At 44.7% G+C, this 21,344-nt stretch overlaps 1 protein-coding gene across 1 annotated transcript in view; it reads right to left on the bottom strand.

Moving 5' to 3' along the window:
- The window catches only part of LOC100851552 (ATP-binding cassette sub-family C member 4-like), an 83,811-nt gene extending 62,876 nt beyond the window's left edge, over nucleotides 1–20,935 (bottom strand). The window contains 3 exon segments of the mRNA XM_059892173.1: nucleotides 1,757–1,877; nucleotides 18,625–18,824; nucleotides 20,682–20,935. Of these exon segments, the coding sequence (XP_059748156.1) occupies nucleotides 1,757–1,877; nucleotides 18,625–18,674 (171 nt within the window). The 5' untranslated portion in view covers nucleotides 18,675–18,824; nucleotides 20,682–20,935.
- Between the last annotated feature and the right edge of the window lie 409 nt (nucleotides 20,936–21,344).

Here is a 21,344-nt window from a genome sequence, read left to right as displayed (position 1 = left end):
GCCTCCTGAAAGAGGGGCCGGGGCTCTACCAGTTACACTTTATGCAGCCCCCAGGCCTGGCCTTCCTGGATCCCCAGCAGGAAGTATTCCTGGGGCTGGACAACTGTGAAATCAACACTCCACCCCACCCTTCACAAGGCACTGCAGTACCTCGGCAGTCAGAGCCCTCTCTAAGGTGGCACTTTGCCCCATATACCTTCCCCACCCTCTGGCACAATGGTCAACACAACTTTGTTATCAACAATAATTCCATCTCACAGGACCACCCAGTCACCTGGGACCTGACAGATCCTCTGTCTCTCCAGTTGTATAGGGTGGACTTCACCTACCCAGCTACCCACTGCCCGCAGTGCCCTTCAGTACAGCACAGCCTCTAAGTAAGAGCCACGCCACCCACCTGTAAACCACCTGGCCCATGCTGCTGCTGCTGCTGCTAAGTCACTTCAGTCGTGTCCGACTCTGTGTGACCCCATAGACGGCAGCCCACCAGGCTCCCCCGTCCTGGGATTCTCCAGGAAAGAACACTGGAATGGGTTGCCATTTCCTTCTCCATTGCATGAAAGTGAAAAGTGAAAGTGAAGTCGCTCAGTCACGTCCGACTTTAGTGACCCCATGGACTGCAGCCTACCAGGCTCCTCCGTCCATGGGATTTTCCGAGCAAAAGTACTGGAGTGGGATGCCATTGCCTTCTCCAACCTGGCCCATAACCTCACCTCAACACAATGGACTGATGACAGCTCACACCTACTCCACCTAAAACACCCCTTTCACAGCAACTGCATCTTCCATCCCTCCTGCCCTCACACACTTACAGGCCACCTGTGTCCCTGAGCACGAGCCACCCAGGGGGGTCTGCAGCAGACCTCCAGCAGGCTCAGCCAGAACAGGGGGGCTGCCAGCACTGTGTCCCCAGGTGGACTGTCCTCTGGGGGATCTTGACCCAGGATCTTCAGGGTCACGGAGGTCAGTGACCTCACGGCTTTATGTCTCTGGTTTCCTCCTGCACATCCCCTCCTCCACCCTCCACCAAAGCCATGATACCAAGACTCTCCCTTCAACCAGCAAACCACCCCCACAGCCAGGACAGAAACCACCATGGAGGGTGCATGAATTCATGGTGAAGCTGGAGCTCCTCCACATGGGGTTTCTGACCTGGGTGACCTGGCCCACGAGGAGGGTGCAGCCCAGGGAAGGGCGTGCTCTTCGAGGTCTGGCAGCTCCCCACGCAGATGTAGGGCCCAGAGTTCTGTTCCACAAGAGGAGAAGAAGCAAGGACCCCTTTTTAGGAAATGATTATCAGATGTGACCTGGGCAAGTTAAAAATTACTTGCTTGAGTACCTGTAAAATGGCTTATGTTACTGCGCTCTGATCCAAACTTACTTCCTCCAAACCAGGAGGCTCATATTCCTTAAGGTTGTAGGATCTTTATCTCAAGGATCACTTTCAGCGTTTATATCAAGTACTGAGCACTAAAAACATCCTAATATGGTATAAAACGTCTTGTTTTGTCAGTGCCATCCTTTCCCATAAGCAGTTATGGGAAAACCTGAAAGAACTTTTGGCCAACTTAGTACTAATCCCCTGGAGGTTCACTCCTTTAAGCATCAGTTCATTCTAAAAATAAACACAACCACTGAGCTACATCATGATATTTATCCTGTGACAAACCACTGTTCTCTCTCCCCGCCATCACATCCATCTCAGTACTGAACTGCATACACTTAAAAGCAACGCACAGTATGTAAAAATTTTTACCTCAAGAAATGTAAATATTCCCAAAACTAGACAGGATTTCCAGTAACATTTTATGATTGCTTTCATTAAACAAGGCTCCCATTTGTATGTCTTGGCTCTCAAAACTTCTTGATCCCAGTACCTGTGATGAGAAACAGAGCACAGTGAAGAGCAGTGTGTCCACCAAAGGGGAAAAGGGGGCAGGGAAGAGTGGGAGACGAGCCTGCACTACAGGGTGCTCTGTGGCTGCGCAAAAGATGCAGGCAGGTCAGGAAGCAACAGTTAGAACTGGACACGGAACAACAGACTGGTTCCATATAGGAAAAGGAGTATGTCCAGGCTGTATATTGTCACCCTGCTTATTTAACTTATATGCAGAGTACATCATGAGAACCGCTGGACTGAAAGAAACACAAACTGGAATCAAGATTGCTGGAAGAAATCTCAATAACCTCAGATATGCAGATGACACCACCCTGATGGCAGAAAGCGAAAAGGAACTAAAAAGCCTCCTGATGAAAGTGAAAGGGGAGAGTGAAAAAGTTGGCTTAAAACTTCAGAAAACGAAGATCATGGCATCCAGTCCCATGACTTCATGGGAAATAGATGGGGAAACAGTGGAAACAGTGTCAGACTTTATTTTTGGGGGCTCCAAAATAACTGAAGATGGTGACTGCAGCCATGAAATTAAAAGACGTTTACTCCTTGGGAGGAAAGTTATGACCAACCTAGATAGTATATTCAAAAGCAGAGACATTACTTTGCCAACAAAGGTCCATCTAGTCAAGGCTATGGTTTTTCCTGTGGTCATGTATGGATATGAGAGTTGGACTGTGAAGAAGGCTGAGCGCCGAAGAATTGATGCTTTTGAACTGTGGTGTTGGAGAAGACTCTTGAGAGTCCCTTGGACTGCAAGGACATCCAACCAGTCCATTCTGAAGGAGATCAGCCCTGGGATTTCTTTGGAAGAAATGATGCTGAAGCTGAAACTCCAGTATTTTGGCCACCTCATGCAAAGAGCTGACTCAGTGGAAAAGACTCTGATGCTGGGAGGGATTGGGGGCAGGAGGAGAAGGAGACGACAGAGGATGAGATGGCTGGATGGCATCACTGACTCGATGGACGTGGGTCTGAGTGAACTCCGGGAGTTGGTGATGGACAGGAAGGCCTGGTGTGCTGCGATTCATGGGGTTGCAAAGAGTCGGACACGGCTGAGCAACTGAACTGAACTGAACTGAACCTGCTCACAGGGCTCCTGAAAGATGAGCAGTGTAGACCCTGAAGCACCAGAATAAAAGGCTTTGAGGGGAAAAAGTCCCAATTCTGGAAATAAGTTCCTTCCAAGCTTTGCTGGACTCACAGATCATGAGCCGCTTAGAGGGGGCAGACTCCGTCCTCCAGGGACCCCACCTCCGGAGATAGAGCTCAGCCTCCAGGGCCATGGCTGCGGGCTCCCTCCATTTCCACAGATGCACAGGGAACAAGGGCTCCCACAGCCTCCAAAGTGGGCTGAGCCCTGGGTCAGTCTGAGGAGGTGAGCGTTCAGTGTCAGGGGAGGAGGCTCAGGAGAACCCAAAAGAAGCAAAGCCCCCGCCACATGCACCTTTAGCCTCACGTGGAAATTCTCACTCTCCCTCCCTTCCTCCCTGCTGCCTTGCAGCTCTTCTCCAAGGCGCTGGGAGTGATCTTCCGGAAACACCGAGTACATGTCATCTTGTTTTAATTTCTGTTCGTGACCAATTCTAAACAAGGGGTTTAGCCACCTGCTAAAAATTAAAAGGACAGTGACATATATCCAATTCTCTCTGCTCTGCTCAGATGCTCAATTGTACATCAAAATTACACATCTCTAATTAGAATCCTACATTTATGGGCTTTGTTAAATAAAAACAAAAAATTACATTTTAAATATATAGAGGCAAGGGGCAATAATTAGGTATGTGTTTACACACTCACTCACATACATACACACAGTCCCTAACTCTGTACTCTGAGAGGCCCTGGAAGCAGTGACACACTGGTAGCATTCTAGCCCCCTGATCTTGGGGTTTGGGGTAACATACACAATCACAATTTTTTTTGTTGTTGTAAGAAATGTTAAGTTCTCTTCAGTTCAGTTCAGTTCAGTCACTCAGTCGTGTCCGACTCTTTGCAACCCCATGAATCGCAGCAGGCCAGGCCTCCCTGTCCATCACCATCTCCCAGAGTTCACTCAAACTCATCCATTGAGTCAGTGATGCCATCTAGCCATCTCATCCTCTGGTGTCCCTTTTTCCTCCTGCCCCCAATCCCTCCCAGCATCAGAGTCTTTTCCAATGAGTCAACTCTTCACATGAGGTGGCCAGCTTTCAAATATTCAGAACAGTAGGATTAACTATAATCACCAGACCACACATTACATCCCCATAACTGACTCATTTTATAATGGAAGTTTGTGCCCTCTGGCCCCCTTCACCCAGAACTTGGCTTTTTAATACCTTCTTCCCTAAAAGGAATCATCTAAGAAATGGCTGTTTCCAAAATTGGGGCAGTGTGTGTCAGCATGTGATAATTCTATTTTTTTTTATTGTAATATAAGTGCCTGACATGAAGTTTTGGAGACATCCATGTCAAAGACATCCATCTCCAGTGAACACGTGACAGCTACACAACGAGGTAAAGATCCAGGCCACCCCACCCATGAAGTTCCCGCTTTCAGAAAGCTCTGGTTGACCCGATTACAGACCATCTCACTGACTGTTTGCTCCTCCCTTCCTGCACTTTAATTCCCTCTCTTATTTTTTAAATTCACCAATAAAGAGTGAAACTTTAAAATTCTAGACTCCCCACCCTCAACCTCAAAAAGGCAGAACCCCAAGTCCAAGCTGGCTCATGAGCTCTCTCTCTCCACCCAGGACCTCGCTGTGTCACCAAAGGGGTGCATTGTACCCTCCAGGGCATGTGAGTGATACACCTTGACATTTCAAAGTTCCCTGATGGTTGTTGCTGAGATGTGTCTCACAATCCTAAGAACCACAAGGGCCGGTCCAGCCACAACACTGACTGCAAAAGAGAATTTCTGTGGGGGCTGCTCATAACTAGTATGAGCCCTGGTGAGCAGAGCCCCAGGAAGTCCTGGCAAAAGTCTCACTGTCTACAGGCCAAGACCAACAGGCAGGGAAAGTCCAAGATGGGTCTAAGACATCTTGTGCCATAAAATAAGGAAGCACTCAAGGAATCATGAGGATGTGTAGAAGGACAGAGAAGCTTGAATGGCTCTTGCTAGACAAATCTGGGATACTATGAGCATCAAAACAAACAAATGGCAATGAAGCTTAACCCAGTAAATAATGAAAGAATCCATGAATCAGTAGTGCTACATAAACAGGAGAGAAAGGAAAACTCACAAACAAATGCAGACAAACATAAAAGGAGTAATCAATTACTTTTAAACTATGTACCTCACTGAAAATGTACTATACTGAATAATTTTTAAGTGCAAGATATTTTTTATCTTTACATGAGGAAAATCACTTGGGAAACTGTTTTGTGATTCAATCTATAAACTATGTATTCCAAGACATGTCTGTTCTAGAGAGATGCTTAGTCCCTTGTGCAAATCAAGTGCTGGTCCAAAAGACTGCTGAAATTTTATATGCCTACTGATATTTTACACTTTTTTATCCTGCATGTCCTGTAAAGTTATAAATCTGCACAATAAACATGTTTAACAATTCAAAAAAATAAAAATAATAAAGGAAAAATCAAGTCAAGAAAATCATCAATGGAAATTAAAAACCGGCTGAAAGTTTAAAGCAGAAGATGATATTTATATAATCTCAACTTATCTCTCTGCAATTATTTATTATAAAGGGAAAAAACAATAAGTGTACAGATGATCCCACCAAAAAACCTATTCAAATCGATCATGCATTATTTAAATGATAATAGTATGCAGAGACAGCACATAGGTAAATACCATTTTACTAATTTTGCCAGGGTAAGGAAATTTCCAAGTCCAGACCATAATAACCCATGGATAGAGATCAAACCAGTTAGTCCTAAAGGAAATCAACCTTGAATATTCATTGGAAGGCCTGATGCTAAAGCTCCAATACTTTGGCCAAGCTGATGCAAAGAGCTGACTAATTGGAAAAGACCTGGATGCTGGGAAAGGTTGAAGGCAAAAGGAGAAGAGGGCAGCAGAAGATGACATGGTTAGATAACATCACCCACTCAATGGACATGAGTTTGAGCAAACTCCAGGAGAGAGTAAAGGACAAGGAAGCCTGGTGTGCTGGTCCATGGGGTCGCAAAGAGTCAGACACGACTGAGAAACTGAATAACAGCAATGACAGAGATCACATTTCTTTTATCCTGTTATTCCTATGATAACATGGGTACAGATGCACAAGAAATATTTGTTGAATGTATGAATATCCATGACTCATTAAAGAAGAAATAAGATAAACTGAACTTCAGATTTTGCTAATCTGGGTACCTTGGCACCCCTAAAGAATCCCAGTCCAGGAGTCAGAAGACTGGACTCTAGTCCCAGCAGTGGTGCTGAGCACCCAGGGCCTCAGCTGTCCTCTGCTCCACGTCTCCACTCCAATTCAGCAGCTCCATGACCTTTAACATCTCTAGGTCTCAGTTTCCTTATAAAACAATGGTGTACATCTAGGAGCTTACCACTAAGCAGGTTTGAAACATGTTGGGTGATTTATTCCACACTTGTCCCCTAAAGAAAATGCTCAGGGAATCAGCACTGGGACTTACCCAGATGATGACACCCTGCAGCCAAAGTGAAAGCATTAGTCACTCAGTTGTGTCCGACTCTTCGCGACCCCATTGTCTGTCCAAAGAATTGTCCAGGCAAGAATACTGGAGTGGGTACCCATTCCCTTCTCCAGGGGATGTTTCTGACCCAGGGACTGAACCAGGTTCTCCTGCATTACAGATTTTTTACCATCTGAGCTACAAGGGAAGCCCATAAAAGACCCTCTTTAAAATTCTGCTTGAAGAGGAAAAGATGCTCAGCATCACTAATCATGCTACTGCTGCTAAGTCACTTCAGTCGCATCCGACTCTGTGCGACCCCAGAGACCGCAGCCCACCAGGTTCCTCTGTCCCTGGGATTCTCCAGGCAAGAACACTGGAGTGGGTTGCTATTTCCTTCTCCAATGCATGAAAGTGAAAAGTGCAAGTGAAGTCACTCAGTCGTCTCCGACTCCTAGTGACCCCATGGACTGCAGCCTACCAGGCTCCTCCGTCCATGGGATTTTCCAGGCAAGAGTACTGGAGTGGGTTGCCATTGCCTTCTCTGGCACTAATCATGAGGGAAATGCAAATGAAAACCACAATGAGACATCAGCTCACACATATTAGGAGGGCTACTGTGGGAAAAAGAAAGAAGAAAAGATAGTGTTGGCAAGGATGTGGAGAAACTGGAAATCTGCACACTGACAGTGGGATTGTAAAATGGTGTATCACAAAAGACAAAGATTTTATGATTTTATTTACATGAAGTCCTCAGAGTAGTCAAATTCAAAGAGAAACAAAGTGGCCCTGTGGTTGCCAGGGGCTGGGGACAAGGGAAGTGGGCAGTTAGTGTTTTAATAGCACACTAGTACAAGACGCAGAGAAGGCAATGGTAACCCACTCCAGTACTCTTGCCTGGAAAATCCCATTGATGGAGGAGCGTGGCAGGCTGCCGTCCATGGGGTCACGAAGAGTCAGACATGACTGAGCGACTTCACTTTCACTTTTCACTTTCTCGCATTGGAGAAGGAAATGGTAACCCACTCCAGTGTTCTTGGCTAGAGAATCCCAGGGACGGCGGAACCTGGTGGGCTGCCATCTATGAGGTCGCACAGAGTCAGACACAACTTAAGCGACTCAGCAGCAGCAGTACAGGATGAAAAGAGTTCTGGAAACTGGCTGCACAATAATGTGAATTACTTAACAATACTGAACTGCACGCTTAAAAATTGTCAAGATGGTAAATTTTATGTTGTGTGCATTTTCCACAATTTTAAAAAATTTAGTCAGGAACAAAAATGGCACCTGATGTCCCTCATTTGGAAATCTTCCTGTGTTAGAGCTAGACGTTGCCACTTCCTGGTTATATGATCGTGAACCAGCCACAAAACCTCTCAGTATTGGCCTCAGGAAAGTTGGGAGAAGACCTGGAGAAACATCTCCCTGGGATGCTGAGAGGGTCAGTGATGCTCTGAACAGGACAAAGTACCCCCAGACAAACAGCAGTCATCACCACCACAGAGTGCTTGAGTAATCCCATGTAGTCCCCATTAGAAAGCCTCTGAAAGTTTGATACATGAAGTTACAACAATAGCAGCCCCCAAGAGGAAGAAAGACTCCTCTCCTTTCCTGGCAAGGGCTCAGCCACTGAAAAGCCATGACTCTGAAAGAGCCATCCCAACTTCCTCTTCTCCTCTATAAAAGTGCTCTCCAGCCCTGGCACTCTGGGGACTTACACTTGGCTCTCCACAAATGCAAACCTCAAACTGCAATTCTCTGCTGATTCTAAATAAACCCATTTTTGCTGGAGAAATATCTGACACTCTGTTTGTTCAGGTCAACAGAGGGAAGGGAATCAACATGATTGGGGGACCCATGGAAAACTCCAAAAGGTAAATGATCCACTTGACACATCTGAAAGGACACTTGTCTCAGGCTGATAAGATGCAGAACTATAAAGACCAAAAAAATCAAGAATAAACTACAGGAGATAAATTTGTTAGGAAGTTTATTCTGCCATAAGGACATACCAGTAAATGTGAATATACCTTTGGGATGTTCTACCTCTTGCTTGATGCTGTGGATATTGTATAAAATTATCAAAACTCATCAAATTAAACAGTTATTGAGAACAGGTCAAGGCCAGAGAAACAGCCCTGCAGAGCTGACCCAGCCTCCTTCTCCAACATGTGGATTTCTGACTGTTAATGAAGAATAACAAGTAGTATTCTGAAAATGGTGCAAAGAATCCTAGCTTGAAATTTAACATTTCAGTGTATTCACAATCGATAGCTACTAAGGGCCTTACAGGACCAACTTCCCTAAACCATCTCAGCACTCAGCCAGTTCACATCCCCCTCATGTTATCAGCTTCTCTGACAAGAGTCTCTGGAGAGTCTTGTGACAGTTTCCACATCCGCACTCACTCTGCAAGGGGACAGTTCACTGACTGAGACGTGGTCAGGGTCAGGGGAGCAAGGATGTAACCACTCCCTGAAGGGTCAAGTGCATCTGGTCCAAGACCCTGCTCCACCTCATCCCTGGGGATAGGTCCTGCACTCACCCCCAGCCTGCTGTGGGCTCTGGGACAAGGGTGGAGAGAAACGCAGAGCTCACCCAGAGGCTGCAGGGACATCAGGGACATTAGGGACATCACCAGGGAGAGTCTCAGCAGACTGGATAGTCCAGTCCCCAGAGGGACGTAGTTCATAAACTAGGCCACTGATTTCCAATAATGGGGAAGAATTATTATTCAATAAACCATAACAGGAAAATGGGCTGTCTTAGAAAAAAATGGGGCCTATTCTTACATCAAAAACTAAAAAAATTCTAGCTGCCTTTACTGTTAAAATAAGAAAAAAGCTAAAATTAAACACAGAGCTTTAGATGATGTTAGGATTTTTAAAACACATACTACAAAATGAACGAGAAATCAAAAAAAAAAAAAGCTCAATTTTAATCAGTGACATATAATTTAAAACCTCTAAAGAACAAATTAAAATCTGAAAAAGTATTATATGCACTTATTATAAGCATTTATTACAAGTTATTTCAAAAATATAAATGCTCTATAGGAAAAATAATCTATTAATAGACATTTGAAGAAACACAAATAAATGGTCAGTAGACATAAAAAATCTTCCATCTCTACAAATCAAATGGCAACCCACTCCAGTATTCTTGTCTGGGAAATCCCATGGACAGAGGAGCCTGACAGGCCACAGTCCATGGGGTTGCACAGAGTCAAACTGGAGTAGGTGACTGAGCACACATAAATCAAATAAATTCAAATTAAAACTCTTTGAATTATTTTTAACTTTAGGCCCAGGGAAAAAAATGTAATTCAGGTACTCAAAGTTGACAATGAAATAAGCTCACAAACACCTGTTAAGAGGGCAAATTGATCTGAACCTAATGGAAAACAATTCAGCCTTTCACTAATTATTCTACTTCTGGGGAATTTGGAAAAAGAAAAGATACACCAAAATATATGGTCATAGATATGCATCACATCCTAATTAGCAATAAACTCTATTAAACAAAAGCAAAAGACTGCATACATTTCAATTAAATACCTCATTTTGACAGAAACAGATTCACAGACTTAGAGAATGAACTTGTGGTTGCCAGGGAGAGTGATGGGGGAAAGTGATAGTTAGGGAGTTTAGTGGGAACATGCATACACTGCTGTATTTAGGATGGATAAGCAACAAGGACCCACTGTATCACAAAGGGAACTCTGCTCAATGTTATGTGCCAGCCTCGATGGGAGTGGGGTTTAGGGGAGAATGGATACGTGTTTATGTATGGCTGAGTTCCTTTGTTGTCCACCTGAAACTATCACATTGCCAGTTGGATATACTCCTATACAAAATAAAAAGTTTACCTAAAAAATAAATGCCACATTTTGAACATTATTTAATGCTATAAATAAATGTTAACCATAGAAAATTAAGAAGGAATCAGGATCCAAAGATATTTAACTTTATAGAAAAGTGTGCATAATACAACATTGTTAAGCAACTATGCTACAATAAAATTCTAAAAAACCATGAGCTATAATTTCGATTAAAAAAAAAACTGTGCATGTGCAGATATGCACAAAAACCTCACGGGGAAAGAATAAGAAATAACCAAAATATCAGCAAGTATACCTGGCTTAAAAAAAAAAAAATCCTTGTTCCTTTCTTCTTCTTCTATGTGCTCAGTCATGTCTTTCTCTTTGCAGAGTAGCCCACCAGACTCCTCTGTCCATGGGATTCTCCAGGCAACAGTACTGGAGTGGGTTGCCATTTCCTACACCAGGGGATCTTCCTGACCCAGAGATCAAACCCATGTCTCTGTGTCTCCACATTGGCAGGTGGGTTCCTTATGTCTGGGCCACCTGGGAAGCCCTTCTTCTTCCATAAAGTTTTTTATAGAAATAGAAAAATATATATTCTTTTCTAAAATTTGCAATTACCAATAGCCATAATGTATGCCTTCTCTTAGACTCTAAGTCCTACCTGTGCTGTGAAAACACTAAAACCCCTGTGAGGTCATTTGTATAAAGACAATAAGCTAGTTATTGGCATCATTTACAAATTTAGAAAGCAGATGAAATGTAAGAAATGCAAACACCCAATGAGAAGATGAAAACTCAGTTTCTCTACAAGGTGGATAGACAACACTCTGGGCAGCACTTCCTGCCTGGGCTCATTTCATTTTCCCAGGACAGCAAGTGGGGGACACGAGGAAATCATGAGGGTACCTCAGACTTTACAAACAAGATGGAAATTGTGGTCACCAACTAACTTCACAAAGTCTGGACCCCTTTTTAAAAGTTAACACCGAAGGAACAATGCCAATTGGAGGAGTGGCTTAAAGCAGAAAACAGCCTCTAAGCTCAACTCTAGAAAAATAAATGACCCAATCAAAAAATGGGCCAAAGATCTAAATAGACATTTCTCCAAAGAATACATACAGATGGCCTAACAAACACATGAAAAGATGCTCAACATCACTCATTATCAGAGAAATGCAAATCAAAACCACTATGAGATACCATTTCACACCAGTCAGAATGGCTGCGATCCAAAAGTCTACAAATAATAAATGCTGGAGAGGGTGTGGAGAAAAGGGAACCCTCTTACACTGTTGGTGGGAATGCAAACTAGTACAGCCACTATGGAGAACAGTGTGGAGATTCCTTAAAAAACTGGAAATAGAACTGCCTTATGATCCAGCAATCCCACTCCTGGGCATACACACTGAGGAAACCAGAAGGGAAAGAGACACGTGTACCCCAATGTTCATCGCAGCACTGTTTATAATAGCCAGGACATGGAAACAACCTAGATGTCCATCAGCAGATGAATGGATAAGAAAGCTGTGGTACATATACACAATGGAGTATTACTCAGCCATTAAAAAGAATACATTTGAATCAGTTCTAATGAGGTGGATGAAACTGGAGCCTATTATACAGAGTGAAGTAAGCCAGAAGGACAAACACCAATACAGTATACTAACACATATATATGGAATTTAGAAAGATGGTAACGATAACCCTGTATACGAGACAGCAAAAGAGACACTGATGTATAGAACAGGCTTATGGACTCTGTGGGAGAGGGAGAGGGTGGGAAGATTTGGGAGAATGGCATTGAAACATGTGAAATGTCATGTATGAAACGAGATGCCAGTCCAGGTTCAATGCACGATGCTGGATGCTTGGGGTTGGTGCACTGGGACAACCCAGAGGGATGGTATGGGGAGGGAGGAGGGAGGAGGGTTCAGGAAATAATATAATTTAAAAAAGAAAAAAAAAAATAAAATAAAATAAAATTTAAAAAAAATAAATAAATAAAATTGGTAAATTAAAAAAAAAAAAAATATATATATACACATTACACAAAATCTCTGCCCTGGTTGACCCACAGGGACACTGAGAATCAAATGAGACAACAATTGATAATGCAGTATATAACTATGAGGTATTATTATATAATTAGTGTCAAATAGCATTGAGAAAATCCAGGTCAGGTCTCATTCCCTGCTTTGGCAGCCTGCCCTAATTCTGCAACATAATGTTTCCTAGAATGGCCAGCTTCTATCTGAACAGTCTCTCTTAGTAGGAAGACTTCATTCTGACTCTGATTAAAAATATGAACCCAAGAAGCAAAGAATATGCATTTCCTATTTCTGCTGTGACCCTTGAGAAAGAGGAAGAAGAGGATGATTTTTTTAAACGTTTCTGGGGCAAACTACTTAAAAAAAAAAAAAAGAAAAGAAAACAGCCTCTACCTTCCATCAGAATCTCCTGGAGCTTGTTTAACCCCATCCCCAGGGTTTCTACCTTTACAGAATTGGCCTAGAAGGAGCATGGGGCAGGGATGGGGTGGGGGTGGTGATTTGCATTTCTAACAAGCTCCCAGGTGAGGAGGATGCTGCAGGTCTGAAAGCCATATTTGAGAACAGCCACCCTAAAGCTTGATTATAGAGACGTTTCACGTGCATCATCTCCAGCAACAAGATCTTTAAGAACTTTCCTTGAGAAACTCCACCTACAAGACCAAAGGTGTGTTTGGAATCACCTTTTTCCTCCATTTAAGAACAAGAATCTCAACAGAAGCAGCTCAGTACTGCAGTTACATCCACATCAACACAGGCTCGGAAGCCAGACTGCCTCGTTTGGGATCCAACTCTTACTAGTAGCTGTGTGATGGTAGGCAACCTGGTCAACCTCTTGGAATCTGGGGCAGAATGGATACATGTTTATATATGGCTGAATCACTTTCCTGTCCACCTGAAACTATAACAACATTGTAAATTGGCTGTGAAAGTGAAAGTCATTCAGTCGTGTCCGACTCTTTGCGACTCCATAGATTATACAGTCCGTGGAATTCTCCAGGTCAGAAAACTGGAGTGGGTACCCTTTCCCAGAAGGGAAATCTTCCCAACCCAGGGATCGAACCCTGGTTTCCTGCATTGCAGGCAGATTCTTTACCAGCTGAGCCACAAGTTTATAAAATAAAAAGTGTTTTTAAAAATTACTCAATCTCTCTGCTTCAGTGATTTCACATGTTAAATAAGAGGTAATAGCTCCTTCCACTCCAGCAGAAAAATTGGAAATGGGTGCCTACCCAAATCAGTAAGAAGTCCTCACATTCCCATTTCCACGCACATACATTTTGAAAATCCACAAATAGAACACTCCTTGCCCTGGAGAGTTCCTTGCCCTGTCTGAAGTTAAGGACAGGTGTCCCTACTTTGTTACTATTTATTGTGGTTGTTGTTTAGTCACTAAGTCATGTCCAACTCTTTTGCAACCCCATGGACCATAACCTGCCAGGATCCTCTGTCCATGGGATTTCCCAGACAAGAATACTGGTGTGGGTTGCCATTCCCTACTCCAGGGGATCTTCCCCACCCAGGGAACAAACCCACATCTCTTAGTCTTCTGCTATGGCGGGTGAATTCTTTACCACTGAGCCAACAAGGAAGCCTACACCCATATTTTTTCTTCTTGACCCTCTTTCCTTAAGGGCCACCAAATGGCCAAGAGATGTAGTTACACACACTGAATACACCACCATCAGAACAAGCACAGAAGCTTCTGTTTCCTGGGAATCCCCAAGGACCTCCCATATAAAGAAATGGAAATATCAGAGTTTGTGGGAAAGATGGATGGTTAAAGGTCCATCAATGAAAGACATAATCACTCAAGTGTGATTAAACCCAAAGGTTCCAACCCACCTAATTAGTGGTCCCAATTACCAGATGGAAAACTTTAGTTAAGAGCTTCACCTCTCTGAGCTGCTTTTCATCTGTGTTTCCTCCCAGCTCAGAGGCCCGTCGGTGGTTTCAGAACCAGAGGACTCCTGGGCAGGACCACCTGCATCAAGACCCTGCACTGCTTCTGGAAAGGCTAGAGATGCAGATAAGACCCCACAGGCTTCAGTGACCCCATCCCCAGAGTGACTCTCAAAAGTGGAAGCAGAGATTCACAGTAAGAAAAGGGGTTGGTCAAATACATCCTCCAGTCCTCTCAATGTATCCCAGATAAAAGCAAAATGGGTTCAAGAATCATATCCCCGTTCATTTTTTAAAAAGTGTTTTTTTACACACATGAAATTTGTCACAACTAGATACTGAAATATAGTGAGAGATGCACACAGACAGAGGGAGGGAGGGAGACATGGCCATAGACACAGTGACAAGGGAGCCTGGTGCAGTTGGAACTCAGCTGTCACCTCAAGAATATGGAGAAAGCTGGGGACATTATTGGCAGATGGCAAAAGGAGCAGAGCAGTAATTAGATTAAGGAAGCTGTTCATGTCTTTTGCTTAGTGGAGATAGGGTGCGAACTAGTTTAGAATTACGAATCCGGAGCTCTCCTGGGGAAGCCGGCTAAGGATGGCGTGCGGGGTCCGGTCCTTCTCCTTCTGGCAGTGACCCCCGAGGCAGCCTGGGTTCTCAGCCTCCCTGCCTCCTGCTCCCGCTGCCCCTCCTGCTCCCGGGACTAAGGAGGCTGACGGGGCAGCGAGCTGCAAGGCAGGGAGACCCTGCGCCCTGCCACCAGGTCGCTCTTCACGTTCCTGCTACCCCTTCCCGCCGCCTCACCCAGAGGGCACAGACAGGGACCCCCGCGGCCGGCGTGGGGAGACCCCACCCGCTCCAAGCAGCCATCGGAAAGCTCTCCCTCGCCCTGACCTCGACCCTCAACCCCTGCAAGGCGCAGCAGCGTCAGGCACTGAGCCTGAGGCGGCGGGGTGTCTCAGCCCAGGCGTGCCCTCACCAGAACAGCCACGAGCAGATGTTCGCGTCCTGCAGCGGGTTGGGCTTCTCCTCCGGGGACACCGGCCGCATCTTGACGGCCTGTGGGGTGGGGGCAGCCGCGGGCCTCACGCAGGTGTGAGGCGAGATCGCAGGCGCCGCTGATGGTAGCGGTGGGGGAACTGCACGGCGCGGGGCGTAAGACCCCAGGCGCCCTCGTTTCCACCCTGGCTGCAAACGCTACCCGAGGGCTCGCTCTAAGCCCGGACCCGCACCCACAAGGTGGAGAGGGAGGGGCAGGCTGCAGCGGAAACGCCCCTCAGCTATGGTGAAGACCCGGAGAAAGCTGGCAGAAGGAGATAGCAGGCCGCCCTTCCGGGCACGCTGTCCTCATCAGGACCAAACAAGGGCGCTGTGGGAAAGTCTCCAACTGGAATGGAGCAGGACCCTAGGGGGCCTTCCTGGAAGAGACCCCACCCCACCGCGAGATACCCTGAGCTAGTGGCCAGTACTGGTCAGTGGAGGTGAGCACAGATGACGGGCACAAAGCTGCCAGGCTACTGAGATGACAGCCCCAGGCTCCCCAGTGTCTGTTCTACTGCTAGGCTGGCCCTGAGGAATCCTGTTTTGATAAGAGGAGGGAAAAGGAAAGACCACAGAACATCTTTCTTGTGGCATGAAGGACAGTTACTCAGCAGTGAACTGATGCACAGAGAAAAGTACATAAGCAAGAAGTCAAGGTTAACTTTGTTTATCCCTCAAATAAATAAATTTTGAATCAGCCAATAAGCGGGAATCAGTACAAGAGGGAAATAAAGAACTTCAAACTTTTTTCCCATATATAAATCCCATATGAATATATATGAAGCATTCAAAAGTATTATTTCTGGAATGAATAAACAAAGTGTGGTATATACAGTGGAGTGTCATTCACCCTTAAAAAAGAAGGGAATTCTGACACATGCTGCAGAGTGGATGAACCTTGAAGACTTGTATTGTGACTCAGAATACTTAATCTTCATGCTGTTGCTGGCACAGAACTCCTAAAACCCTTAGGTGCTCTAAGAGTGGAAAAGTATCTTGATAATGGTAACAAGCCCCTTTCAACTACACCTGAGCTTTAGTGAATGCATCTGTTTGTCAGAAAAATCACACCTGATTAAAGGGTTGGCAGTTTCAGCCCACCCCCCACATCCACGAAGGAGAGGGACTGGAAACAGTTCAACCACCAATGGCCAATGCTTTAATCAACCTTGCCTAAGTATGTTTCTATGAAGCCTCAATAAAAAACCAATAGGATGGGGTCCACAGAGCTTCCCGGCTGGTGAACATGTGCAGGTTCTGGGAAGCTCTCTCCTGGAGAGGGCCTAGAAGCCCCTCCCCTCCCCCTACCTTGCTCTGCATCCATTCCATCTGGCTGTTCCTGACTTGAATCCTTTTATAATAAACTAGTGATCTAGTTGAGTAAACTGTTTTCCTGAGCTGTAAGCCACTCTAGAAAATTATCAAACCCAAGGAAGGGGTTATGGGAACCCTGATTTATGAGCAGTCCATAAGGAGAACAGGACTCATGACTGGCTCTGAAGTTGAGAAGGGGCAGTCTTGTGAGACTGAGTCCTTAACCCATGATGAGGTCTAACACTAACTTCAGGCAGAGTGTCAGAACTGACTTAAATTGCAGGACACAGTTGTGTCTGGTGAGTTGGAGAATTGGTTAGGATTGCTTAGTACACACATGGTGTCCAGAAGTACTGAGTCACCAAAAGACAAATACTGTGATTCCAGTTATATGAGGGGCCTAGACTAGTCAAATTCATAGAAACACAAAGTAGAATGGTGTTTGTTGGGGGGGTGGGGGGCGGGGAGGGTGGGGAGTGTTTAATGGACACAGTTTCAATTGGAAGATGAAAAAGCTCTGGAGAGGGACTGTGGTGATGGTTGCACAGAAGTGTGAATATAATCAACACCCACAATAGTACATTTTAAAATGGTTAAACTTGTTCACTTGTGTTATGTATATTTTACCATGTAAGGGAGGAGAAAATTCCTTTTCCTTTTACCCTTCTAGGCCCTCTGGCTGGGGCCTGGGAAATTCAACTGATGTAAGACAGATGAACAAGAGAAAAACCAGTTTATTAACCTGTACGGCATGCACATGTATGCAATAAGTCTTTCATCATACAGACAGTTGTTGTTGTACTCAGATGCATTTGTAAAACTGCTTCATTTTTAAGAAGATTCATGGGAAGGACTTTTGACAAGTACATATTTCTGATAAGTTTCAAACCACAAGCTAAACTATGTAAGAAATTATGAAGTCCTAATGGAAAACCTGATGCCTTCAATAAAACCATTAACAAAAAGGACTAGTTGCGGAGTGAACTGGAGAATATGCTTGTAAATTTTACTGTTTTTGTCTAAAATATTAGTGATTTAAATGATTAAGTTAGTGTTTTCCTAACGTAAGAAAATCCTTTCCTTCAAGCTAATTATGACTTACAACAATTTGGTTAATTACACTTTGTAAGTAGAATTAAAACATTTGTCTTTTCTTTCTACCTGATCCTCCAAAAACTGGAAACTCTTAAGGTTTCTAGAAGCTGTACCAGATAAATAAGGAAGGCCACCCCATAATAGGGGCATCTCTTCCACCTCTAGTTGAGTGACACATGTTCTCTGAACTCAGTTTCTCATCTGTAAAATGGGTATTAAAAAGTAGTATCTGGGATTTCCCTCATAGTCCAGTGATTAAGAATCTGCCTTGCAATGCAGGGGAGTTGGTTTCAATCTCTGGTCAGGGAACTCAGAGCCCACATGCCAGCAGAGCAACTAAGCCTGAGCACTGCAGCTATTGAGCCTGCCCGCTCCATATAAGAGATTCCATGTACCCCAATGAAAGATCTTGCATGACACCCGTGCCATAAAGCCCCAACAAAGCCAAAATTAAAAAAAAAAAAGTAATAACTGTCTCATGGAGTTATTGTTTATGTGAAAGTGCTTTTTGTGATTTCTGATCCAGAAAGGATGCTCAATAAGTGGAGGTTATTATAGCAAGATATTTTATCAGAATATTAAATTAATTGTCCTTGCTATGGTATGAATGTTTGTGCTAAAGGAATGAAAATGGAATTCTTGAGGTTATAGCTTAAAGACCACTGGTGATGGCATGAAGAGCACAGTTTGCAAGAAAACTTAACCAACTGAATTTTCCTCCAGAGAGGAGAGATTGAAACGCAAGCCAGAGGAGAGCAAAGGTCTGGGGACAAGAGGCAGAGAGTTGGTGACCCCTGTCCCCAGTAGTCACCATCCTCAACCTCCCAGGCAAGGACAAAGTAGAGGGGATACAGGATATCATAGAACCCCCCCCAACCCAAGTACAGCTGGTGCCTTACCTCCTGCTAGAAGCCAGGTGAGTTGGTTGCTTTGCAGAGGAGACTCCCATACCATCATTTTGCGTTACAAGTTAAATAGAAAAACCTGATTTCCCAGTTGGGGTCTGGAAAATTCAGAAAGAGGGAGGCAGCAAGCTTAGACAGTCTGTGAGCCAGGATGACAGAATGCCATAGAAGGCGATGAAGCGTGTGCCACCCATCTGGGGAGCAGATGAGAACTCAGTTACATCCTTCCTTTAAAACCCCACAGCAGAGTTGATTTTAAAAACAGAATACATTTTAAAAAACATTTGCCCAGAAAAGTGGAAACCAGACTTTGCTAAAGTTTAAGAAACAACACCAGGAAGATAAATAAGAACTCTTCTTAAATCTAGATCATCTGCTTTATAATCAGGTTAGATCTATAGTCCCTATTTTTCATTCTCCATGTTACAAGTGGTGCAGGAGAAGGAAATATCTCATCCTGGGAGATGTGGGAGTACCAGGGACCAGCTTCCAAGTCAGGGTCTTTGGCTTCCTGCAGGAGAGAGTTGAAGAGGGAGCTGAAGTAGAGTGAAAATGGACTTATTCAGGGAGACACACATTCCATAGTCAAAATATGGACCCTCTCAGGAGGTGAGAGGACCCAGGTTGTTAGTTGTCATGGGTTGAGTAATTTCATATGATAATAAGTGGGACAAACATTCTTGCTATTACAGGGAAGGAACAGGATTTTCAAGACTTGAACCACTGCACACTTTTGAAATGGAGCAGGACCCTATGGTCCTTGCCCCGCCATGTCCTCTGCCTGCCTTTTGTCTACTGAAAACCTTTAGCCAAATAATAAATTTAATCCCAGAAGTGAGAACATGCAGATACAAAGAAAAACAGTTAAAGGACACCAAATAATAACAATGTAGCCATTAAGCATAGTCAAGGACCTCTTAATTCCTTCCCAAGGGCTATAGATAATATTCTGAGCCATACCCTGCGAGCTGTCTTATAGGTACTGAAAACCCCTCCAGGTAAAAGAACTACATGATGACCGGACTGTAGCCATGATATAAGCTGCCACAGATCTGAGAATGGACCTTGAGAAATGGGAACAAACAAACCCTAGAACTGAAGAGTAACTATACTTAAAATAATCATGATGAAGCTGGTCAGACCACCAATGACCAATCTCAAGATGATTGTCAGCATTGACTCTGCTGTTTCTACACATAACCATCTCCCTGTCTATAAAAGCTCTTGTCCATTCATTCTCAAGGGAGTAGGCAGTCAGCCTTTGGAGAGGTTCCCAGCCTTCCCCTCACCACAAACTGGTATCCAAAATAAAGTAAATGTTCTTTCTACCAATCTGGCCTCTTTATTGGCTTTTGAGCAGCGAGAAGCCAGACCCGCCTCTTCAGTATCACTATTTGGCTTTCTATGGTCAGCCTTGGAACTATCACAGCACCTGTCACAGTGAGAGGGGAGTGAATTTTAGTGTTATAATGAAGATGTAAGAGTTAGAGGTCAGAGGCCAGACCGTACTCAACATCATCTTGATTTTAGCTGGTTCAATCCAGTTTTTGTGGGATCCCGTTTTTCTCAACATCTGTGCCCCCTTCCTTCCTGTCTCACAAGCATAGAAACACTGTTTCCATAGTGATGAGGCCATCTTAGCCTCTCATCTGGGAATCCAGACCTGGTTCTCTGTACCCTGATGCCTAGGCCCTTCCCTTGCCCATTTAAACAATACCAGGTTGTCTTCCTCAAATGAAGGGCACCACAGACTCTCACTTATTTCAGGAGCAACATCAAGCCCCAGCCAAGAGGGAGTTACCTTATGGGTAAAAAAACAAAACTGATTATATCAATACCTTCCCTTTTGGGTCTTCAGGCATAGAAGAGAAATTTGTCTCTTTCTCTTCATCAAGATGATCTCCACAGGTAACAAAGGAAACAGTCATTAAAGTTAAGCTGGGGCCCTTAGTATTCAGGGAGGCTGGGCTGTGATGGAACAATCACTGATAAAGCCCATCAACCATTCCCTGGGAGTAAAGTCAGAATCTGGTTAATGAAATGAAGTTTACCTTTTATCTCTCCCTTTGTGCTGAGTCTTTTTTCACTTGTTCACAGCCCGCCTCCTACAGAAGCCTCGCACTTGGTCCTTCAGACGAGACTCCCTGGTGTGAAATGGCTGTGCCGACACCTCAGCTCTGAGGGCCGTGTGCGGAGTCTCTGCGCCCAGCACTGTGATTCAAGATGGCGGCCAGGGGGCCGTGTGGAGAGATGCTGACCCAGCACTGTGATTCAAGATGGCGGCCAGGGGGCCGTGTGCAGAGATGCTGACCCAGCATTATGATCTGGAGTCACGGGCAGCACACCTGAGCCTGTCCTGTGAGAACCCACCCATCCCCCAGCTGACAGGAATCACACACAGCAGTCCCAGGGGTGCTTTTATGTGAAAGCCTGTCCTCTATATCACATTCAATGGACAAGCCATACCTGACAGAGGGGCTTCTCAGGTGACTCAGCGGTAGAGAACCTGCCTGCCAGTGCAGAAGACTCTCATTGATTTCTGGGTCAGGCAGATCCCCTGGAGCTGAAATTGGCAACCCGCTCCACTATTCTTGTTTGGGAAATCCCATTGACAGAGGAGTCTGGTGGGCTGCAGTCCATGGGGTTGCAAAGAGTCAGAAGTGACTGAGCATACACATACCTGGCAGAAGGAACCCTTTGTCCTTTGGGGTCTG

Source organism: Bos taurus, chromosome 12 (assembly GCF_002263795.3).
Source record: "Bos taurus isolate L1 Dominette 01449 registration number 42190680 breed Hereford chromosome 12, ARS-UCD2.0, whole genome shotgun sequence".
Lineage (NCBI taxonomy): Eukaryota > Metazoa > Chordata > Mammalia > Artiodactyla > Bovidae > Bos > Bos taurus.
Note: the sequence above shows the minus strand (reverse complement) of the source record. Positions and strands in the feature narration are given on the sequence as shown.